This window comes from Podarcis pityusensis (genome assembly GCF_964106645.2).
Source record: "Podarcis pityusensis genome assembly, chromosome: 12".
In the NCBI taxonomy this organism is placed as follows: Eukaryota; Metazoa; Chordata; class Lepidosauria; order Squamata; family Lacertidae; genus Podarcis; species Podarcis pityusensis.
Window position 1 is genome coordinate 14,597,414 of NC_138037.1, and position 22,078 is coordinate 14,619,491.

Here is a 22,078-nt window from a genome sequence, read left to right on the forward strand (position 1 = left end):
GGAGCGAATTCAGGCTGCGCAGCTATCCCAGAAGCCAGAACAGCAAGAGGGATTGCTGCTTTCACTGCGCACTGATCCCTCTTGCTGTTCTGGCTTCTGAGATTCGCAATATTTTTTTTCTTGTTTTCCTCTCCCAAAAACTAGGTTCATCTTATGGTCTGGTGCGTCTTATAGAGTGAAAAATACGGTACTTTGAAACCCTGTGCTATGAAAATAACCAGGGTACAGCTGGCGAGAAACTTCCTGCAAAGAGGAATTATTCTATTCGCTCTTTCGAAGATTTTTCTCACTCCTCGACTCATTTCTTCTCACTGAACGCATTCGGCTCGTACATATGCTGCCGCGTCAACCCTACAAAAAAGCAAGGAGGCAAAGGGAAAGGGAGTGCTTGGGTTCCTCACCTTCAGAGATTCCGTTTGCGAACCAAGACCCTTGGTACATAGCTCCATGACGGAATAAGAGCAAAAGGTGTCTCTCACTTTGTACTGACTCACAGCCAGAAGCCAGAGAGCAGGCGTGGTCTCCAATTCTGAGGGAGGAATCAAAATAGACTGGTGTCCTGAATAAACGCTGCAAAGATATAAGATTTGTTAAAAGCACGACTGGAAATCTGTACCAAAAGACCAGACGATGGCATGCTGAAAAGGAAAGCTGTTTTGTTGTAGCCTCAAGAGACACACAGCAGTACATCCCATAGGGCAGAAATAAAAATGGCTATATATATATATCTCTGTCAATAGCAATCTAGTCAATCTCTGTCAATAGCAGAAAGGGTGATTTCAAGAGTGCGTGAGGATGCAAGCTTGTCTATGGTGATCTGCCGATGCCATTCACGCCACCTACTTACTCCCTGTTGAAATAGCCTCCCTGTGAGTTGACTCAGCCCTTGCACAAAGCCTGAACAGGGAATCTCAATACAAGTATAGGGCCTAAGATAGTTCAAGTTAGTAGAGCATGAGATTCTTAATCTCAGGGTTTTTGGTTAGAGGCCCACCTCGGGCAATAGATTCCTGGACTAGACGGCCCTCATGGTCCCTTCTGATTCTAATTTTCCTGTATGAAAAAAAAAGTTCCTAAGCCCATTCTGGCAAAAGCCATCATAATCCTCCACATGAATGAATGGGAACCTGAACTGTCAACAATTCTCATTTGTGCAAAGGATGCAATGTGTGTTCGCCCAAAGATGCTTGTAAACCCCTTACTGCTCAATGTGGGAAGACCAGGTATAGGCAAACTTGGCCCAGATGTTTTGGGACTACAATTCCCATCATGCCTGACCACTGGTCCTGCTAGCTAGGGATGATGGGAGTTGTAGTTCTTAAACATCTGGAGGGCCGAGTTTGCCTATGCCTTGGGAAGACCATGGGCTGAGCCAGCATGCATGGGGACTTTGCAGGCAGGGCCAACACGTGCAGCCCCATTTCTCCTACACAAGTTCGGGCAATCATGTCTAGTTAGTGCTACAGCATCTCACCATATCAAACTTTTTTTTACAATCCTGAAAATTCCTTCCTTCTGCTACACTTGGGAAAACTCATGGGATGCCACTGGGAGTTTTCCAAAGCGTGGGTCAAGTGAGTGACCAGTTCACGCCACCATCCTTCTCATGAGGTAACTGTAACTGTCAACAGGTAGCTTCGTACAAGGGGCCGTCGCTCACTGGTAGAGAATATATTTTGCACACAGAAGATGCCACAGTTAAAAGGATCAGGTAGTAGGTGATGTGAAAGTAGCTCTCTCAGAAGCCCTGGGGAGCTGATGCCAGTCAGAGCAGACAATTCTGGGCTAGACTGGCAGAAAGAACAACCTGGTGTAAGGCACTTTCCTATCTAGCTTGGTGTTTTCTGAAAACGGCCACTGTCTAGCGACTATCAGGGCTAGCACGAGTCATTCTTACCATATTAATTCTTAGAGCTCTCTCTCTCACACACACGTCACTTGATATGGATGTGTGAACGAGCCACCATTCTTCAAAACAGCACAGATACAACTTTCAAGTTGCCTGCTGCTGCAAACACACTGCTTTTGAACAGAGCTCAGCTGCAATTTATAAGCTCTTGAGCAAATCAAATGAAGGACATTCACGTGTAGACGTGAGGCAAACTTATCAACTACTTAATCAAAACAATCACAGGAATTGACCAGAGTTAGTAAAATGAAGCTCAGGTAGAAATTAGGAACAACAAGGCAAGGCTGTGGCTTTTAGGAGAATTAGACTTCTAGATATTAGGAACATAGGAATCTGCCTTATACTAACTCAGGTTATTGGTTTATGTCGTTCAGTATTATCTCCACCAGGAATGGGGAACCTATGGGCTTCCAGATGTTGTTGGACTACAACTCCCATCATTCCTGATAACTGACCACGATGGCTGGGGCTGCTGGGAGTTGTAGTCCAACAACATTCAGAGAGTCGCAGGTTTCCCATCCCTGGTCTACAGTAACTGAAAGTCACTCTCCAGAATTCAGCTCCTCAGTTTTTCCCAATTCTATCTGGAGATGCCAGAGTTGAATCTGAGACCTTTAACATATAAAACATTTGCTCTATCACTGATTTACTGCTCTTCCCCCTTCAGCCATTAGGTCCATTTTTTTTGTCCCTTGCCTCAGTTTCAGCAAGAGAGCTTATCAAAGGAAAAGGTCTGACAACAGTGGAAATAAATTATTACAAGTATTTATATCCTGCTCCTCAGTCCCAAGAACCATCAGAGCAGTTTGCAGATTAACACATAAACAACAGCATCAGTAAGTTAAAACAGCAGCAGCAGCAGCAAAGTCTCAAAATGTAATAAGTAACACTTCAGCATTAAAGTAGATCTGAAATAGATAACATCAAAAGGCCCGGGCAAATGAAAATGTCTTCACCTGGAGCCCCAAAAGCCATCTGAGTTGGCACCAGATGAGTCTTTTTGGAAAGAGCATTCCATAGCTGGGGTACTACAACAGACATTTTAGACAGTCCAAAAAAACAACAACCACCAAAACTCAGTATCTACTTGAAGTAAATGATTAAGAGACAAGCTGCAAAGAAAATATTAGGGTGGTGTGAAATCACATCACAATAAATTCCAACAACACGTGTTCAGCACAAACAGCTAAAAGGGGGGGAAAACGCAAGTATCCATGAACTCACGTTGGCCTGACAACTATTGCTGTGCTCAGAATGCATCAATCTTTGACAACGATCCCCAGGAAACCCTGCTGGAGCGTGCGGCCAATTGTTAGGAATCTGGAGATAGTGATGATGATTATTATAAAGGTCTATTGCTCTGCTTTGCAAGGTTTCTTTTCATTATTATTTTATACCCTTTAGGACATAAAATAAAAACAAAAGCAAAACTTTGCAAAACCATGCAATATACTCGAGACTTACCAACGGGCTGACTCCATGCTCCAAGCAGGTTTTCCTTAGTGGTTTGGAAGTCTCAGAATGCTGCATTCTGGGACATCACAGTGGAGTAGGCCAACACAACTTCATAGCATCTACAACAGGATAGGCAGTTAGTTTTTGGCTGATTGTGCCCAGATTGTAACCCCCAGGTAGGTGGGGATTCAATCACGTTTTACTCTGCTGCACCTGCAACTGATGGCACTGACATCAAAGTCATAATCAGGTTAATCAGATGAGCTCAAGTTCGTTTTATATCTTTGCATATGCAGAAGGAAAGCACTGCATGTTATCTCCAATATTTGGATGTGAATGGAGTTCAGAATTCATTACAAACACACATAAGACTTATGAACAATCCTAGCCAAGAAGCAGGAGGGAGCAGCTAACACACCCCTTGCATTCTCTGTGTGTTAAAAGTCAGAGTGGTAGTTCCCTTATAGATTGTCTCTTCCGCAAAGCGGTAGCCTTTGATGCTGCACTTTCCAGAGAGGTCAGATGGAAATGAGATGCAGCGTACTGGATTCACTTGTCATGAGCTACATGAGGCTTCAATGCATGATGTGCCAAATTTTGGCACAGTTAGTTGCAAATGTTTTGAGGTATGAGGCAAAAACACCTCCTGAAGACTGTCTTAATTTTCAGGGAGAAGGCATCTGAATTTAGGAAATTTTCATCTTACTACAAATATGAGTCCGCTGAGAGTTTTTCTATTTTTTTATATGAATGGCACATTCTCCCTTTCACACTGAAAGCAACTGGTTGAAATGAATGAGGCAGTAAACTGGTTCTAAAGTCAAAATTTCCAAGCGCGATAATCTCTCCAGTAACAAATCAGGCTTTATCTTTTATTCTCTTCCTATGCTTCACAAAGGTGTTTTTTTTTCCACCCACTACTAAAGCATCCAATATATCACATATTCTCTTTTTTTTATATAAATAAGAGCACATTCCTTGGTGGAAAACTGAGTTGGAACAGGTAAGTTTTCAACAGTAACAAAAGTACAGCAGCGAGGTATTTAGGCGCAATAAACAAAATGCACCTAAATGTTTCATTGTTTTCAACTGGCATGCTGGGGAATACGAACATATGACTTCAGCGGGGCCTAGATTCCATTAAAGATATAATGAATGGATGCAACATTATGTCCTATGAAGAAATTGCACGAGCTATGGGCGCTGTAATACCTCTCTTTCAGTATTTTCAGATGAGAGAAGCCGTAACTGCATTACTCAGGAAATATTCAAGGGAGGCAGGCAAGCAAATGTGAAGCATTATGATCGAACACTAAGAATAAGGGATTAACAGGGAAATCATATAATATGATTCTGGAGTTGGCAAACAAACCAGATATATTTATGAGGAAATGGCAAAGGGACAGAAACCGAGGAGTGACTATTAATGAGTCAAAATAAATGGCAGAGATCTTGCACAATTTGATTTCAGCAGATGTGAAAGGAAACTTTTTAACCCCACAAAGACTGAGGCAGATATATCTAGGAACTGAGGATAAATGTTAGAGATGCAGATATTTGGAGGCAAATTTCATCTACATAGTCTGGTGATCTCCAGTAATACATGCTTTTGGGGCAACAAATAATGAATGAAATGACAGGGTATTTCTTACCCCTGGAACCCAAAATTCTACTTCTAGATTATTTAAAGCATCTAGCATTAGAGGTTGACAGTGGCTAATCTACTGACAGCTGCAAACATCTGCATTGCAAAGATCTGCAAACAGAACACTGCTCCAACAATAGCAGAGAAGTTTGATGGAGTTCGGACTATCATAGTAATGATATCGTTCTGTTCCATTTGGAACAATTTTATGTAGGCTATAATTACAATGACTTTATCTGGTTTCATAATTGCATTTTCTATTGCTGTAATCTGCCCTGAGGCTTACGGTGAAGGCTGGGTAACAAATCTTGGGTGATATTCAACTAAGTTTTATTGAAAGTAGACTTACTGAAACTAATGAACATGATTAAGTTAGGCCCATTAATTTCAGTGGGTCTACTTAACAGTGAAACTAAGTTGAATACCACCCCTCATCAATAAATAAAACTGACGTATTGTTGAAGAGCCAGTATTGGACAACCAAACATGCTTATGGAGAAACAGTCTATTTTTTTTTTAACGTACTGGATTAACAGATAATATCTAACTAGATCATACTTTCTCCCTGCTTTAAATTCATACTGTATGTACAAATTATGTACAAGATAGGAACACAAGATCTCTAGGTTTGCAAGATCCTCATCTAATCATGAATACAACCCTACTGGCAAAGTATTACATCAACAGGCCCAGGAGAAGGCTTTCTCATACATTCATTCTCCAAGTGTGGACCCTTATGGAGATATTTTTAAAAAATTATGCGAGGAGACAAATCAGCTCAATAAGGAACTGAGCCCTTTTGTCATGGATCTAGACCTCTTCCATCACACATAAGGATCTAATTGCCATGCTGTTTACCACTGGCCATTTAAAGATTGCCACCCACTGGAAAGACAACAAGGGAACATCTCTGTCTGGATGACAAAGTAAAGTTTGGGATTTTGCTTTTTCCGAGCACCTAAGGCAACACAGAAGGGTTGTTAAAGGTCAAACTAAACATAATCCTTTTGCTAAGGTATGCTTCCCATATATCAACTGTGCAAGTAGAAGTGGTGTTAATGCAAGACCTCCAGCCGCTCATGGTTATTTATGGAGATGCTATGTCATGGGTAGCTGAAGCCTTGATGATGCATTCGATGATTCAGTTATTTGACAGTGTCCCTGCTCAACTTTTCTTTTTGTGAGTGATTGATTTAAGTGTGATCAATGCTGTTTCCACTACAAATTGATTTGATATACAATTTTAAAAAAGAGCTGAGCATGTTCAGTGGCCCCAGAATGCTGACCGAGTGATGGGCAGGGGAGCAAAACCAAAAAATGGGTGGTTGCGTGTTGTAATCATGTATCTTGGGAAAGCATATGGCTAGAACACTGAAAAGGAGCATTCTACACTGCAACACTTTGTTGCAGGTCCCCCTTGGTTCATTTCCATTGTTGAAGGTCCCATTTGTTCCCATTAAAAAGATACAATGGTGCTTCTTTAGGTTTTGGCTTTAATGTCTACATTTAGTGCAGGCTGCATGCTCCAGGATGGGCTTGTTGTCAAATTTGCTTCTAGCAGTATCCATCCATTCTTTTATTGATGATTTGTACATCTAGCCTGCCCTTCACCAAAACAAGCACAACGCCCTTCTCTGAAACACATACTGGTCACATCATCTGGGGGCTGGTCCCTTCTCTCTCGTCTCTCTTACACACACATAGATATAGCAGCAACATTTTTGTTTGGTGATACTTGAAGGCTCCAGAAGAGAAACTTACCTACAGAGGCACCAAAGGACAAACCCAAGTCCACAGTAAGGGTCCAAACAGATTGCAACTTCTCTGGAAGGATAAAGCTCACACTGCAGCTTAATAGAACGACAGAAGGCACTAGTGGCTGCATGAGACATCTGGAAGAAGGTAACAGGGCAGTAATTAAGATGACGAACGGCATCGTTCCAGAGGTTTGTTTCTGAACCACCGCCAGGCCTTAAGACGGTAATAGGATGGGTAAAAATAAGCATCAGTTTACATCCCACCCGCAAAAACACATGCAGAATCATTTATAGATAATGAAAATTAATGTGTTTCCCAAGGAGTATATTCAATCAACTAAGTAAAGAAAAGGAAGGGAGTGTGACTCATCAGTGCCTTTGATTTCTAGGTTATCTTCAGGAAGGCTGGAAATTATGTGCAGCACTGAAGAGAAAACGGGCTACATCTTTCAACTGAGCAAGGGCGAGGGGGTGCGGAATGCCAGAAGGGCACAGCCACAGCTCAGTGGGAAGAGCACATGCTTTGGCACTCAGGAAGCCCCAGGTTAGTTCCCCAGAAAGAATGAAGAGCTAGTGGATCTGGGAGAGCCTTGGGAAATCACCATCCAATTGGAGGAGGCATCAGCGGACCAAAGGGGCTTACAGCCGATTAGCAACAGAATGGAATAAATTCAGATTCAGAAACTGCCTCTTCTTTCACATTTCCTGCACTGCGTTCTGTTGCTTTAACAGTATTATTCTCCAACCTGGCTCACTTCTGGTACTGGAAAGCTCTGTGGTGGGAGGAAAGTGCTCCCAGCGACAGAACATGACAAGGTAAGGGAGAGGGGAGGGTTTCATTCCCCATTTTCACGTACGTTCTTCACTCCCCACATATTGTTTATGTGCAACAACGCGTCAGAAAATAGGCTTGTCCCGTTGCATATAGTTTGGCCTGGAGCTGTGATGCCCCCTGTGATGCTAGGAAGGTGTGCAAGAGTTGCCTTTGGACTTGGCACCTGTTGGTGCAAGCAGAATGCATGCAGACAACTTGGGTTGCCTTCGTACATATATCTTCTTTTCGCTTGTAAATACCGTATTTTTCGCTCTATAAGACGCACTTTTCCCCCTCCAATAATTAAGGGGAAATGTGTGTGCGTCCTATGGAGCGAGTGCAGGCTCCTTGGCTTCAGCGATAGCAACGCGAAGCCTCCGAAGTGCAGAGGGAGCGCTCCCTCACGCTCTGGAGGCTTCGCGTTGCTTTCACTGAAGCCTGGAGAGCGAGAGGGGTCGGTGCGCATCGACTCCTCTCACTCTCCAGGCTTCAGGGATAGCCGCCTGAAGCCTGCGGAGCGCAGCGCGAGTTCCCGCTGCGCTCCGCAGGTTCCTTTCGCTGAAGCCAAGACAGCAAGACTCTCCTGGCTTCAGAAGAGGAAGAGCTGCGCAGCGCCCCTTCAGCCAAGCGGGAGGAGAAATGGAAGGTGCTCCGTTTCTCCTGCCGCTTCGCTGAAAGGGCGCTGAGCAGAGAGGGGGAGATTTCCCCCCCCCGCCTTGTTCTCCCCCTCTAAAACAAGGTGCGTCCTATGGTCTGGTGAGTCCTATAGAGCGAAAAATACAGTCCATGGTCCAGGGTGCAGCATCTGCCCTGTCCACTTTTGGACCAGCTCTCCTTATCCACACCGCTACAATATTCCACCCATACTCCCCACCCCAGCTCGCACACCGTGTTTCACATTCGCTTTGGGGAGCGTCGTCCCTACCTTCACCCCTGCTAGCATTCCAGTTGTGGATACACTGAAATCGAGATAAGCCAGCATGTCGGGGTTAGAAGGTTTGTAGATCTGAGGAGGCCGCTTCTTTGGCAAATCATCTGGGGGAGAAAAAGGAAGGCATGATTCCCACAGCGCCTGCAAAACGCAGTTGAAATACTTAGAAACAAGAGGGGCCTCAGAGGACAGCACATACCCGTGTCTAAGATAGGGGGCCACGTTCTGACGTCCACCGCTGCTGCTGCCTCTCGTGACCGCAACAATTTACATATTAATTGTGTCGTCATTAAGCAGGCAGAGCGACTCACCTGTAGGTTTCGGGGGGGGGGGGGAGAAGGAGAGATATAACATCAAAATCACCTCCCATGAAAATGGTTATGAGGCCACCGTTTTACATAACTTGGTAGTATATATTTAAAGCTTCCTACTAGCTTGTTTGAAGAAAAGCTTCTTCAGTTACAATGGCAGAACAGTCATGCATGGAAAAAGGAAAACCTTACGCAAAATAAGGGATAATAAAATTATGCACATTTCCACCCACACACATCGTCATTTTTGGGATTGTAATAACCATGCATCCTCACAACAGCTCTGTCAGGTAGGTTAAGATCAGGCTTCCTCAACTTCGGCCCTCCAGATGTTTTGAGACTACAATTCCCATCATCCCTGAACACTGGTCCTGCTAGCTAGGGATCATGGGAGTTGTAGGCCAAAAACATCTGGAGGGCTGAGGTTGAAGAAGCCTGGTCAAGATGAAAGAACAACATGAGAAAACTCAGCTGGGAAATCACAAGAGGAGGCCAGGCCATAGAGTTGGCCTTAGTCATGTGTACCATTTTACTGTTTTGCTTTTGTAACTCTTTGCTTTGTTTTTCAGTATTTTGAATTGTAAAATTGATTTTCACGCCTTGACAAAATAATTATTATAAATTATAATTACTTAATAATAATAGTTTTATTCAATGTTATTATAAATGCAGAAAACATGACTAAAAATTACTGAGTGAGGATTTGAAGCCATCTCGGACTGGTTATAGCAGACACCTGGACCACGGTTTGTGCTTCTTGAGAAGCTTTCCTCCCCATCCCACCCAACTTTTGAAACTAAAAAAAGGGTGTCTGTATACATTATATATAACCCCTCCCAAAAAAATCCATAGTCATGCCTGGAAATCACTGGATCCCAGATACAAAAATTTTAAATAAGCATTTTGACTAGTCAGCTGACCTCCACAATCATCTTGACCGTAGGCAATGTTGTTGCAATGTTCTGGGGGTGCGGAGGTCGAACTGTTATTGGCACACAGCCTGCGTACAAACACCCGTAAAATGCGGCAATCAGATCTATACCTGCATGATGGAAGAGGAGGAGGAGGAGAAAGAGAAGGAGGAGGAGGAGGAAGAGGAGGAGACGAAGAAGAAGAAACTGATTATGACGTTCACGTTCGAAGGCAGGTGTAGACACAAAAGTGAAAGTAATTTACCCAGCTTAAATACTATGTTGAAACAACATCAGTGAGCCTATATTAACAGTGGAGAGTCCTCAGGAAATCTGCATCCTTCCTGTTTCAGTGTTTCTTAAGCTTCACCAATTATTTTGATCTGAGCTGCTCTTTTTAAAGACGATACACTCTGAAGCCTTCATGGATGCCATCAAACAGCTAATTAAAATTAAAACAGATTTTAAGATAATTCTCTGAATTTCCCTGCTATCTGAAATTATGTTGACCCATGACCCGAGATACAACTGCCTGGCAGCAGCTTTGATATCACTTTGGTGCCAAGCAAAGAGTTTTTGGTTTTAGCAAGCAGTCCAGCATATAGTGTAAGCTGCTTTTAACTATGGTTTTATCCATTGTGCTGAATTTTATTCATCTGTTTGGATAAACAGAGTTGTTCTGTAATCTTTGTATGTTTATACACTGAATTTTATATGTGCCCTGAGAGTTTTGATCTGAAGAGCAGTACAGACATCTTCTAAATGAATAAAAATAATGTCCAAAATAATTTTTTGAACATTGCAAGACACAATCATTTTCTTGCACGCTATTGCACTCCAGAATCCCCAATGAAATAAAACAACTTTTAAAAACAAAAGCACACACATCTGAAGAACATCAGAGAATCATGGGCTCAGATAAAAATGTACTGAAATACTTTGCAACATCTCATGGAAGTAAGACTTTGAATAACTCTTTTGTAACAACCATTACTGGCGTCTTAGTGAGGGGCTTTGAGGCTGTTATCCTGCACTCACTTATCTGGGAGCAAGCCCTACTGAAGCCATTACAACTAACTTCCAAGTACACATATATATGAGATACATTCACAGTTAACTGTGAAAGGACTGTAGGTGATATCTATTGTGAGTAACACTGCTTTGACTTCAATGGGTCTGATCTCACTATGACTCACATTGTTTATCATCCTGTGTGTACTCATTTGGCCCCATTTAGCAGACTGCTGATGTAACTATTTTTTTACTTGAGGGATAAATTCAGCTCGCTCTCACCTTATATTTTGGAGCATATGAGGCTGCTATAGTTTGTTCTTCAATAGCACTATTATCGTTTAGAGATTTCTGAAGGTGGTGGTAGGTTTCAACAACAGTCCAATTTAGGCTGTGGTTTTAAGGGTACGTGTTTAATTGAAATCAATTGCTGCAGTCCAGATAAAAGTCGGGCATGCCAAAGCTTCATAAAGAGCAGTGGGAAAAATTGATCATGACTCCACTAAAGCCCTATAAATTAAATGCACGTGTTTGCAATATGCTTTCAATCAGCATATTGACCAATTTTTGCATCTCTACTTACAAAGTCTTTAAGAATCGCCACTGAAAACACATTTTTTGTTCTTTACCTGGTGGGTAGACCAAAGCAACATGGTCGCCATCTTGTAAGTGTCCCCTTTCCATCAACATAACGGCTATCTTTTCAGCTCGTTTATGTAGCTGAACACATGTTAGAGAGTTTGCTATTGTCCCCTGTATTGGGAAAGAAGCAGAGAGATTGAAGTTTTTCTTTTCTTTTCTTTTTAAAAGCACAGCGATGAAAACCAAGTGTTTAACACCACACACCACCACTACAAGTTGAGCCCAAACCTAATTCAAGATTTGGGCCTACTATGTGATGACTACATGGAAGAAGCTTTTCAGTTGCCTTCCTCATAGAATCATAAAATTGTAGAGTTGGAAGGGATCACAAGAGTCCAACCCCTCGCCATGCAGGAATCCTGCCCACAGTTATCCCTTGGTGGACTCAAACCACCAACCTTCTGGTTAACAGCCAGGCGCACTGATCTAAGAACAGGCATCTCCAAACTCGGCCCTCCAGATGTTTTGGGACTACAGTTCCCACCATCCCTGACCACTGGTCCTGCTAACTAGGGATGATGGGAGATGTAGTCCCAAAACATCTGGGGGTGCCTGCCTAAGAGCTACACCAGGAGGGAGGCATCCCTATGGGGCCTCCATTAGACCCTAGGTGCTGATACATTTGTGCAGTTCTGTCCAGGACCACCAAAAGTCACAGGAAAACATAGCTCCTGTAGATCCTGGCATCCTAGCTAGGACCCATGGGAACTACATTTTCCCCTGGTCACTGGCAGCCAGAGATATGTACAACAGCTTCTAGGGCCTATTGATTGCTTCCCCAAGAACCTAGGAAGCGCTGGAAAAGGAATGGGGCAGTGGAGAAGGCTTTAGGGCCATATTAGACTCTTAATGACATTGTAATAAACATGATGGGATGTCAACCATAGAATAGGCTCAGGTTAAAAACAGTATGGGATTCATTTTGAGAAGAAAGTAGTTTAAACGGAGCCTTCCAAATCACTCATCATAATCAGCTTAACATCAAGACAGAGGCAGCAATGCTTTCTACCCTTATAGCTGCTCAGTAGTTCATGCCTGCATATTAATGCAGCAATCCTGAAAAATAAAAATAAAAGCCGGCTTAAAAGGGGTGTTCCTGGAAGTTCATTAACTTGCACATTGCAACAAACCCAGCTAGCAACATAATGGCTTCAGGAGAGGGTTGAATGGGGACAAAAGAGGGAGCTTGCGTTGAAAGCGTTTGTCTTCACCAAACTTATTAGAGAAGGAACAGGGCAGCAATCCCCACACTGTGTGGGAACTGCTGGCACATCACATAAAATTTTACAAAAATGAAGGGCTTCTGGGAATCTGAACCACCCACCCACAAAGAGACTCAGCTGGGAGGAAGGGCAATAGGCTGACAGCACAATCCAATAGATTGGCATATATGGTAAAACCAGGGCCAAGACATTTGGGTTGGCCTTCATTTTCGGGCCAAATTGAAAATACGTAGCCTCCCCAGGGGCAGGTTCGTGCACCCATCTTCATGCTATATCTGGGAAAAGAAGCATGGAATCAGAGGGAGATCTCCTGCTCCTCTGTTCAACTGGTCCTAAGAGCGATCCACAAGACTAAGCTGACATGCCTGTGTGCTTATACCTAGCAAGCACAGACCCAAAGCAAATCTCACTTAACCCTGGGAGTGAGGCCATCTTTTGCCTCCTCTTCTCTACTGCCAGAGCCTGGAACTCCTCTCAGAATGGCTTTGGGGCAGGGAAGCAGCAAGTGAGATTATTGGACACTGTCTGCATGGAAGACACTGGCTCTTCTCTCTTTCAGAATGAGAGGGTGGTTGTGTGGGTGAAGGGGGTGGGGGAAGAGAGAGAGAATACTATATGGAATCGTAATAAATTCACTGAATAAAGTGAGATGGCCTCACCATGTGCTCACTTGAACAATCCATGCCTTTTGAGTTGTTTCTGGACCTACTTCCTATTATTCCACCCCCACATTGCTCCAAATTCCCAACCATGTGTGGATTCCACAAAGACAACTTGGGTGACCTCATATATTTATTGTTAACAGTAAAGCAAACAGACTTCCCAGCACCTTACAGAGTTCAAGAGGCTGTTTAAGAGACCGTGCCCATGCCCCACAAGCTAAATTCAAGAAATGGAAACTGGAGGAAGGGTGCTGAAGTGGAGCCTCAGATTGTTTCAAGTTACAGACACATATAAAACTGCTCAGTCCCTGCCAGCCTCGTGGCAGAAAAATGATTGGATTCAGTAAATGGGCAGCTGGGGAATTCTCCACCCAATTCAAGCAAGAGGAAGAGCCTGTACTTGTGGCATCTGCGTTTCACATTTTAACTGGAAACCACAGTTTCCAGTCCCCATCACAACTGAGAGCTTCTACAGGCAATAAAAAAAGTATTCAAATTAAATGTCCAAAGAACAAAACCAAAAAACTATCAGAAGGAATGTCACACGTTTTGAAGCACCTGAAGCTATTATTTTCCTCAAATTTCTACATGTAAACACACATCCTCCCAACTGTTGAAGAAACTAATTCTTATTCATAATGCACATCTCTCTCTCTCTCTCTCTCTCTCTCTCTCTCTCTCTCTCTCTCACACACACACACACACACACAACTCCAGAATTTATTTAACTATCTGCCTCAAAAAGATAAGTGTTCACCGCACAATAGAATGGTGGCACACTCCATTATCATGCATCGACTGCTTTTATGTACTGAAATGGCTTAATCATAGAGACTAGATGGAATGTTTGAGGGGGGGGGGAAACCCAACTGAAGATAAGTTGCAAATGAAGGATTTGGTGCTATTCATGATCGTCACATCATCACCTGAGAAGATGATAATTGCACAGTTAATAAAGTTAATGGATCTCAGGGTGATCTGGCTACCTCTGAACAGTTGTGGGTATTTATTTATTTTTTAAAGGCAGGCCTAGAGTGTAGCAGAGGCAGGATGTGATGAGCTCAAGCATGGTCTCTTATTGGCACAATGCACTGATTTCCCCCCAACAGCTTTCGCACTGAAACCTAAGGAAACAAGCAGCTCCACCTAATAGGCAGGCTGACAGCAGAAGAAGGGCAGGAGATGGTGCAAAGAGAAAGCAAACATTATTATATTCTAGCCTGTACAATCCATGCACTTCCATGGTGGAAGTAAGATTAGCAAAGGCATTCTAAGTGACAGTGACAAAACTGCATTCCCAAGAACACTTTCAGAAGTTTGAAGTTTTTTACAAGTATTATAAATGTTTTTTTCTGCTTGGGGTACAAGTCAATTTTAGATAATTTTATTGGGATTTGTTATTTTAAGGCTTTAAAGGGAATTGTTTTGTGCTCGAAGCCCCTGCCCAAAAGATACCCCCGTAATGTAAATAAAACCCAGATATCCTTACCCTACAATTTAGCAGTGTGTAAAGCACGTGGTCAGGAGTTGTTTGCGCCCTCCATTGTAAGACTTCTGAAAGAAACAGGAACTGTATGCGGAGGAGAGAGAGGAGAGGTAAGAAGCATAATACTCTATTAAACATTTTTAAAAGCATTTTTAGAGAGCTGCCCGTTCCCCTCTTGGACACTGCTGCCAGTTTTACACATGCATATATCATTGTGGAGGAATAAACTTAATACTTTTGGGAATGGAAAACTGAAAAGGCAGGATATAAGTATTTTAAAGCCAAGAATTTAAAATAAACTGCTATACTACATCTTGTTCATCAATCAACATAGCAATGCTCTATTGTCTTAAGAGGCTTAAAACCATTTAAGACTGTGAGATATGCCTGCATGGGTTATATGAACAGGAAACAATATATCCAAGAGATATATTCAATAAACATTTATAGGAATTATTGAGGCAACTTTAAAACTGAATACTATTCATAACAATTATCACGTCAGCCATAAACACACACACACACACACACACACACACACACACAAAGATTCTCAAAGAAAAGAAAAAATATGCATTTTAGAATCAAGTCTGCAAGTGCTATAAAGTGATAGCCACATCTGGTTTCTGTATCACATGCTGGCAATGAAATATAGGCCTGTTCACACAACCATCAGTTCAATGAAACCTGGCTTTTAGAATTTATTCACTTATTTGAAGTATTTCTATCCTGCTTTTCCAGCATGTGTTCAAAGCAAATTGCAACCTTACTACGAGATCTGGAAATGACAAGAAAAAAACTTATATTGCAGTTTTGAGTTTGCCCGCATGTGTCCAATAAACGCTGCACGTATCGTACAACAACAATGCCATTCTGTGAAGCCTCACAACCTATAAGGAAGGTTATCTGCTTTACCTTTCTGGCTTGATCGTTATCTTCTATTTGACCCAAATCTCTGCCGCTTGCCTGAGCAATTCTTTTTCCAGAGACGAGATTCCCCACCATCACAGAGGCAGGGCCAATTTCTATAGAAAGATTTTTACAGTACAATAAAACAACAACAACATGCAAGTACTACAATGCAAAATTCAAACCGCTATATGCTGCAACACAGTACGCACTAAAACTTGCTAAATGTGCTAAGTATCTCCTACTTTAGATGCAAATGTTCAGCACACAACAGAATAGGTTCCCTTTGTGGGCTGGTTTCCCCATGATATTACTATACAACCATAATAAACAAGAATGACTGACAAGCATTTTCATGAAGTGACACACATATACCTAGATGACAACAGAAGAACAAGATAAAAACATTTCTACCCCTGAAGAAGAGGTCAACCAATATGGCTAAGGTGAGGCCAGAACCTTGACTCTTCTACCCCACATATGTTAATAAGAAAATATAGCTTCCCGTCTACAGAATTTCGATGACTCGTAGAGGTGGAGGAAAGTTAGAGAAGCTTTAAAAAAAGAAGAAGAACAACTCATGACAGGCAAGGAGACATCATTGACCACTGAGTTTGTACCTCTAGTTATCATTCTCAGCTAATCTCCCTAGAGCTGGAGGAGCAGCGACGATTAGATGAACCATGATAACAGACAATAAAAAGCCTACTGCCCAGCAGCATCTCCTTCCTTCTCATCAAGGTGAGCCTTTCCAGATTTCCACTACTGCTGGGAGGCTCAACAAACACCACAGCCCAACGACTTTTTGAGTAGCAAGGGACACATGCAGCAAGTTCACAGAGGAGCATCAACAGTTTGTATCTTCAATTGGATCAGAATAATTTCCTGCAATACCTATGTACTAAAGTCGGCGTCTCAACGACTAATGAACATATCATTGTAGACAGTACTGAACTAGATGGAGCACTGATCTGGCCCAGTAGAAAGGCAGCTTCCTATGTTCCTAAAGTATCCAGTAAGCCTATTATTTATGGAGCCATTGAGCTTACCTGGCTGTTTTTGTCTTGGTTTAGGCAGGTTTGTTACACAGGTGTGTGGACACATCAACACATTACAGGGATGCAGTGCTCCTTCAAGGAAAAGCTGCTTCGTTTCGGATAAGTGGATTCCACCTAGAGGAGTCTTTGGGAGTGTGTTTGCTGGTACCAGGGCTAGGCAGTAAACTCCCACTTGATGAATACTGTCTATAGCCTAGAAACGTTAAAAAAGGGGATTTAATGCAAGGTCAGATGTGCAAGGAGGAGCTGTAAAAAGGTATTTGGAAATTCTCTACCCTCTAAAACAGGCATGTCCAGCTCCCAAGAGACTGCGATCTACTCCCAGTATAAAAATACTGGCTGTGATCTACCCACTGTCATTACCAGGAGTTGTTGAGTTTTTTAATGGAAGGATTACCCAAAGTTGTTGAGCTCTTTTAAGGGGAGGGATAAGGAACACCCACTCACTACGATCAACCTGAGATACCCACGCAATCAACCAGTAGATCGCGATTAACCTGTTGGACATGCCTGCTGGAAAGCAATAATGTCATGTGAATCCAATAATGTACTGTGAATTCAAGGTAGAAGTATAAAAAGCCTGAGACTGTCAAGATTACTCAGTTGGTGATCTCAAATAAGCAAACTCAGAGACACAAAACATGTCAAAACCAAATGGTTCATGGCTCCTTAGTCACTGTGCACATCAACTGTGCACTACAAGCCAAGACAAATTATACCTATGAAAGAGAAAGAGAAGAACATGTTCCTGTCTAAGTCTTACTAGCTCACTGTTTGTATATGAAAATGGTAGAAGAAGATCCTGGATGAACTGTCCGCTCTCCATCATGAACTTCCAGGTCAAAAGTATGCCGATTATGGAATACAACGAGCTTCTTCAAAACTGCCCAGAATCTCAAAACATACTGGTTGTCTTCACAATAACAAATGAGACCTTGCTCTTACCAGCACACATATTCAAAATATTACAGCTTTAGACAACACCAAGGAGCACAATATGGTCTATACTACAAAGCAAGAGAGCCTGTGTGTCCCAACACTGACAAATATGCAATAAACTCATGGATTCCACCAGAGTGTCATTGTAATGACCCAAAGGTCTAGCAGGTATCAAGGTTCAGAGTCTGAGGTTGCAGGTGCCTCCAGCTATGGAATCAAACCAGGTCCAGAGCTTCAAGCCTGCTCCTGGAGATTGGAAGACCACTGAGTCTGGGGCTGATAGACAAGAGCCCACAAGAGCAAACTTCCATAGCATTAGGATCTGTAACCTTCTCCTGAGCAATCTGATCCTGGTCTTGCACTGCAAGGAGTGCACCAGAAGGGAGGATACAGAACTGAGGAGGATGTTTAAAAAGGCTCAGACTGCTCTTAACCCTATCAGAGGAAGTTGCTCAAGTGGAGCTATCCGTGGTCCTGCAACATCTGGCCTGTCTCACTGCTTTCTCTGTGGGATCCAGCATGAGACTTAAACATGACAGGAGACAGTGATACCCAACTCCTGCCACGCCCACCGATCCAGCCTTAGCTCCAACCATTGATTTAGCAAGGGAGCAATTCTGATGAGGTTTCATCTTCCCATCAATGTTTCTTGAAGCAACTTACTTCACCTGCAGAAGTCCTCTACTTAAAAGGGACCTCTACCAAAAGTGATTACAAAGGCAATCCATGTGACACAAAAAAGGCTGAGAGACCACCACCCAGGTAAACAGAATTAATTCTGACTTGCTTTATTCTGCTCATCGTTGCTACTATAGGGCACACTGCTAAATACAATGTGAAGTTAAATGCACAAGGCAATTAAAAACTCCCACCTCCCCGACTCAGCACCATGCAACCTATGAGCTATGACTCTCATTACCCCACATGGCTCATTACACTTGAAACAAAACCACTTTGAAGCGTTTTCTTTTTTCAATCAAGTATGCAACAGAACCTGGAATGCTATGCTGCCACGTTTATAAAACTTCCCATGCTCTCTCTGAGTGCACAAGGCCTCAAAGAAGAAACATGTGTCAAGGGACCTTATATGCAACGACCAGTATCTGGCACCTTCTGTGCAAACAGACAGTGGGGAGGGTGCTCTCAGTGAGGTTGTGCTTAAGCAGCCCGTGGGTTGCAGGGAACCTAAGACCTGAAGCGAGTTCTCCACACCAAAGTGGAAAAATGAAGAGCCACTAAGCAAGGCTGGTATCACTTTTGTGCTTCGTATCCTGCTGTGTATTCTCCACCGGCATGAAAAACCACCTTTCACACGCCATTCCTTGATTTTTCTTAAAGCTCATGCAAGTCCACAGTACGGTTACTGCTACTCTAATCAGAAGACAGGGGAGTAGCAGTCGCTTGTTCCAAGAGGCGGTGGAGGAGAATTAAAATTAACTCTTAAAGCCTGTCCAAACAAAGAATATGACTCTTTGTGCAGTGGAAGATTCCAGGGAGGATACAGAAGGATTAATTGGGTGGCAGTGAGAATGGCTTTATTTTTGTATATCGATGTCTCACCTCTGTATGTGAGTGGCAATAGATGGAGAAATTTAGGCTCATGCTTCCAGGGAAGGCGAGGCACATCTGGCTACCCCAACTTTCCATTAGACCCTGCCGATTACAGCTTAAGCAACTGTACCTGTAGCACTCTGCTCATCCACTGAAAGCTGTCTTCCTCCGTAGAGTCCGGCCTTTGCTCAGCAACGATAACTATCCTCTCATCGTGAAGAACGCTCACTGAAAACACTGCTATTCTGTGGGGTGTGCAAACCAGGACAGATAACTGTGTAAGAATACCAAGTGCAGAGAAAACTGTATTTCATTATCCTCTGTGACTCATTACTCATTAGTTATGCAATTGAGAAGATTGGGGCTCCAGTTCTTATTTATTCTAGAAAAAGCCAGCTGCACGCAACACCTACATGATTTTAAAATAGAGCACTGCTGAAGAACAGCTTTTAGAAAAGAAGAGCTTGTTTCAGATTTTCCAAAGCTTAACACACAGAGTCATCGCAGAAGATGTTATTGCTCTATATATGATCAAGCCCATCAATGCAGCAGAAAAATAAGGCTTAAAGCGACACAACAGCAAAGAGCCACCACTGTCCACATTTTTATTTAGATGCATTTGGCTCTATTTGTGACACACTGTCAGTGGAACGCCCTTTCCCAGAGAAGCTCGCCTACTCTGAGGTCATTTCAGTACCAGGAAAAGCCCTTTCTAATTTCCTTGGGCCTTTTAATTTGCTCCTGCTCTAAATTTGCTTTAGCTTTGTCACTATTTTCATGGTGCTTTTTATGTTTTCTTACTGATCTGCTATTCTGTAGAAATATTTACTTGTTTTTGGTCTCATAGCAAAGCTGTCTTGAGAACCTGGTTATGCAATGGCATATAAATGCATAAAATAAACAATATTTTTTTAAAAAATAAAAATGTTTTTGCTATGGCTTTTTTCTGGTACGAAAAAAGGATCTGCTCTAAGCAATGCAAATGCCTTTTCCACAATCCAATATTTATTTATTTCTGGGGGAGAAAAGTGACGCAAACCTTCCCCTGTAGACAAACTTCATTGGTTCCACCGCAAGCGCCGTGGCTACAATGTCATCTGCGTTGTGCCTCCGTCCGCTGACGACCATCAGCCCATCCATTTTGCCAACAACAAAGACAAGCCCACCTGGGCCAATAAACCCCAGCAGCCCAGTTCTTATGAAAGGGTATTCGCTGATTGGGGCACCTGAACTGGTCATAGGGAACACCTGCAGGATGGACACACAGAGAGAGAAAAGTGCAGGACATCAACTTTTATTTTGTTACTGAGTTGGCTCTAGAGCAAGAGCGTTCAGAAAATAGGTTGGGATCCACTGATGGATCTCTGGGCGATTCTGTAGTACATTGACAAGGGCTCCTGACTTCCAGCTGTTTAACAAGAGCAACAACTGAACTGCTTTTCCTTCCTGCCTGCCCTAAATTTGGCTGTAGAAATGAAGGAAGCTCAGGGGAAGACAGGAGTGGCCTTCTGTAGGGAAGAATCACGAGCTCGGTTCTGATCTATTTGCAGCCCCTTTCCCAAGATGCACCGAGTCAGGTACATTCATCCTTGTATCATAAAACCATGCATAAAACACACACATTAAAGTGTGCATCCACGTTACAGTCAATCCTTCCCTTCCCTTCCCTTCCCTTCCCTTCCTATTAAATGGTTTCCAGTATAAAATATTTAACGTTTCGAAAGGGATAGCGTTTTCCTCTTTTAAAAAAAGTTCTCCATAAATTCTTGTTCCAACTGAGTGAGATGTGGGGCTCAGTGGCAAAGCATATGAATTGCATGCAGAAGTCCACAAGTTCAATCCCTGACATCTCCATTTAAATTATCAGGTAGGAGATAATAGGAAAGACCTCTACTGGAAACCCAAGGAAAGCTATTGTCTGTGACTGTAGGCTATAATAGGCTAGATGTACCACTTGTCTAGGGACGCGGGTGGCGCTGTGGGTTAAACCGCAGAGCCTAGAACTTGCCGATCAGAAGGTCGGCGGTTTGAATCCCTGCAAAGGGGTGAGCTCCCGTTGCTCGGTCCCTGCTCCTGCCAACCTAGCAGTTTGAAAGCACGTCAAAGTGCAAGTAGATAAATAGGTACCGCTCCGGCAGGAAGGTAAACGGCATTTCTGTGCCCTGCTCTGGTTCGCCAGAAGCGGCTTAGTCATGCTGGCCACATGACCCGGAAGCTGTATGCCGGCTCCCTCGGCCAATAAAGTGAGATGAGCGCCGCAACCCCAGAGTTGGTCACGACTGGACCTAATGGTCAGGGGTCCCTTTACCTTACCACTTGTCTAACAAAACCGCCGGGAAAGTTTGTCAGTAGTTTTGCATGTCCACCAAACCCCCCCCCCCAAAAACCCTGAATCATTAGCAGAAGTACTAATCCAAAAGCATTATTCAGCCTTGAAGGGCTAAGCAGGGAACAGACTTGTAGAACTCAAACTCACCTCAAATGTGTTTTTGGTCATTCCAGAGAGTCCATAATAAGATGTACCTGTTGCAATAGCGCATACACAGAGTTCCCCTACTTCATCTGTCCGACAGAGTTGAGGAACTCCATCAGGCTTCACGGCACACATTATGGCTATTAAAAGAAAGCAAAAAAGTTGTTTTTTTACAAAAAAGAAATAAGGTTTGCAAGTCTTGCAAAAGATGCATGTAGATAATAGAACCAAACTGTCAAGTTGATGTCCTAGTTTTATCGCACAGTATTCATACAAACATTAGAGATTTCAAAATCTAGTTTTGCACCCTGCATGGGGTGTTAGATGTGGCTTTAATTGCTTGCACTGTCTTTCAAGCTCTGAAACAGCTAATACGAAAGATATCTTGAGT

The 22,078-nt window shown here is 42.9% G+C and overlaps 1 protein-coding gene across 6 annotated transcripts in view; it reads right to left on the bottom strand.

Annotated features, from left to right (window-relative positions):
- Positions 1 to 22,078, bottom strand: part of DIP2C (disco interacting protein 2 homolog C) — a 293,125-nt gene that overhangs the window by 32,261 nt on the left and 238,786 nt on the right. For all 6 annotated transcript variants that reach the window (XM_080973978.1, XM_080973976.1, XM_080973975.1 and 3 more), the window contains 12 exons: positions 21,691 to 21,827; positions 20,254 to 20,462; positions 19,345 to 19,459; positions 16,716 to 16,917; positions 15,673 to 15,782; positions 14,761 to 14,841; positions 11,374 to 11,497; positions 9,743 to 9,864; positions 8,711 to 8,822; positions 8,506 to 8,615; positions 6,771 to 6,901; positions 402 to 570 (listed from right to left, as the gene is read on the bottom strand). In XM_080973978.1, coding sequence (XP_080830104.1) covers positions 402 to 570; positions 6,771 to 6,901; positions 8,506 to 8,615; positions 8,711 to 8,822; positions 9,743 to 9,864; positions 11,374 to 11,497; positions 14,761 to 14,841; positions 15,673 to 15,782; positions 16,716 to 16,917; positions 19,345 to 19,459; positions 20,254 to 20,462; positions 21,691 to 21,827 — 1,622 coding nt within the window. The remainder of the gene's footprint in view (positions 1 to 401; positions 571 to 6,770; positions 6,902 to 8,505; positions 8,616 to 8,710; positions 8,823 to 9,742; positions 9,865 to 11,373; positions 11,498 to 14,760; positions 14,842 to 15,672; positions 15,783 to 16,715; positions 16,918 to 19,344; positions 19,460 to 20,253; positions 20,463 to 21,690; positions 21,828 to 22,078) is intronic.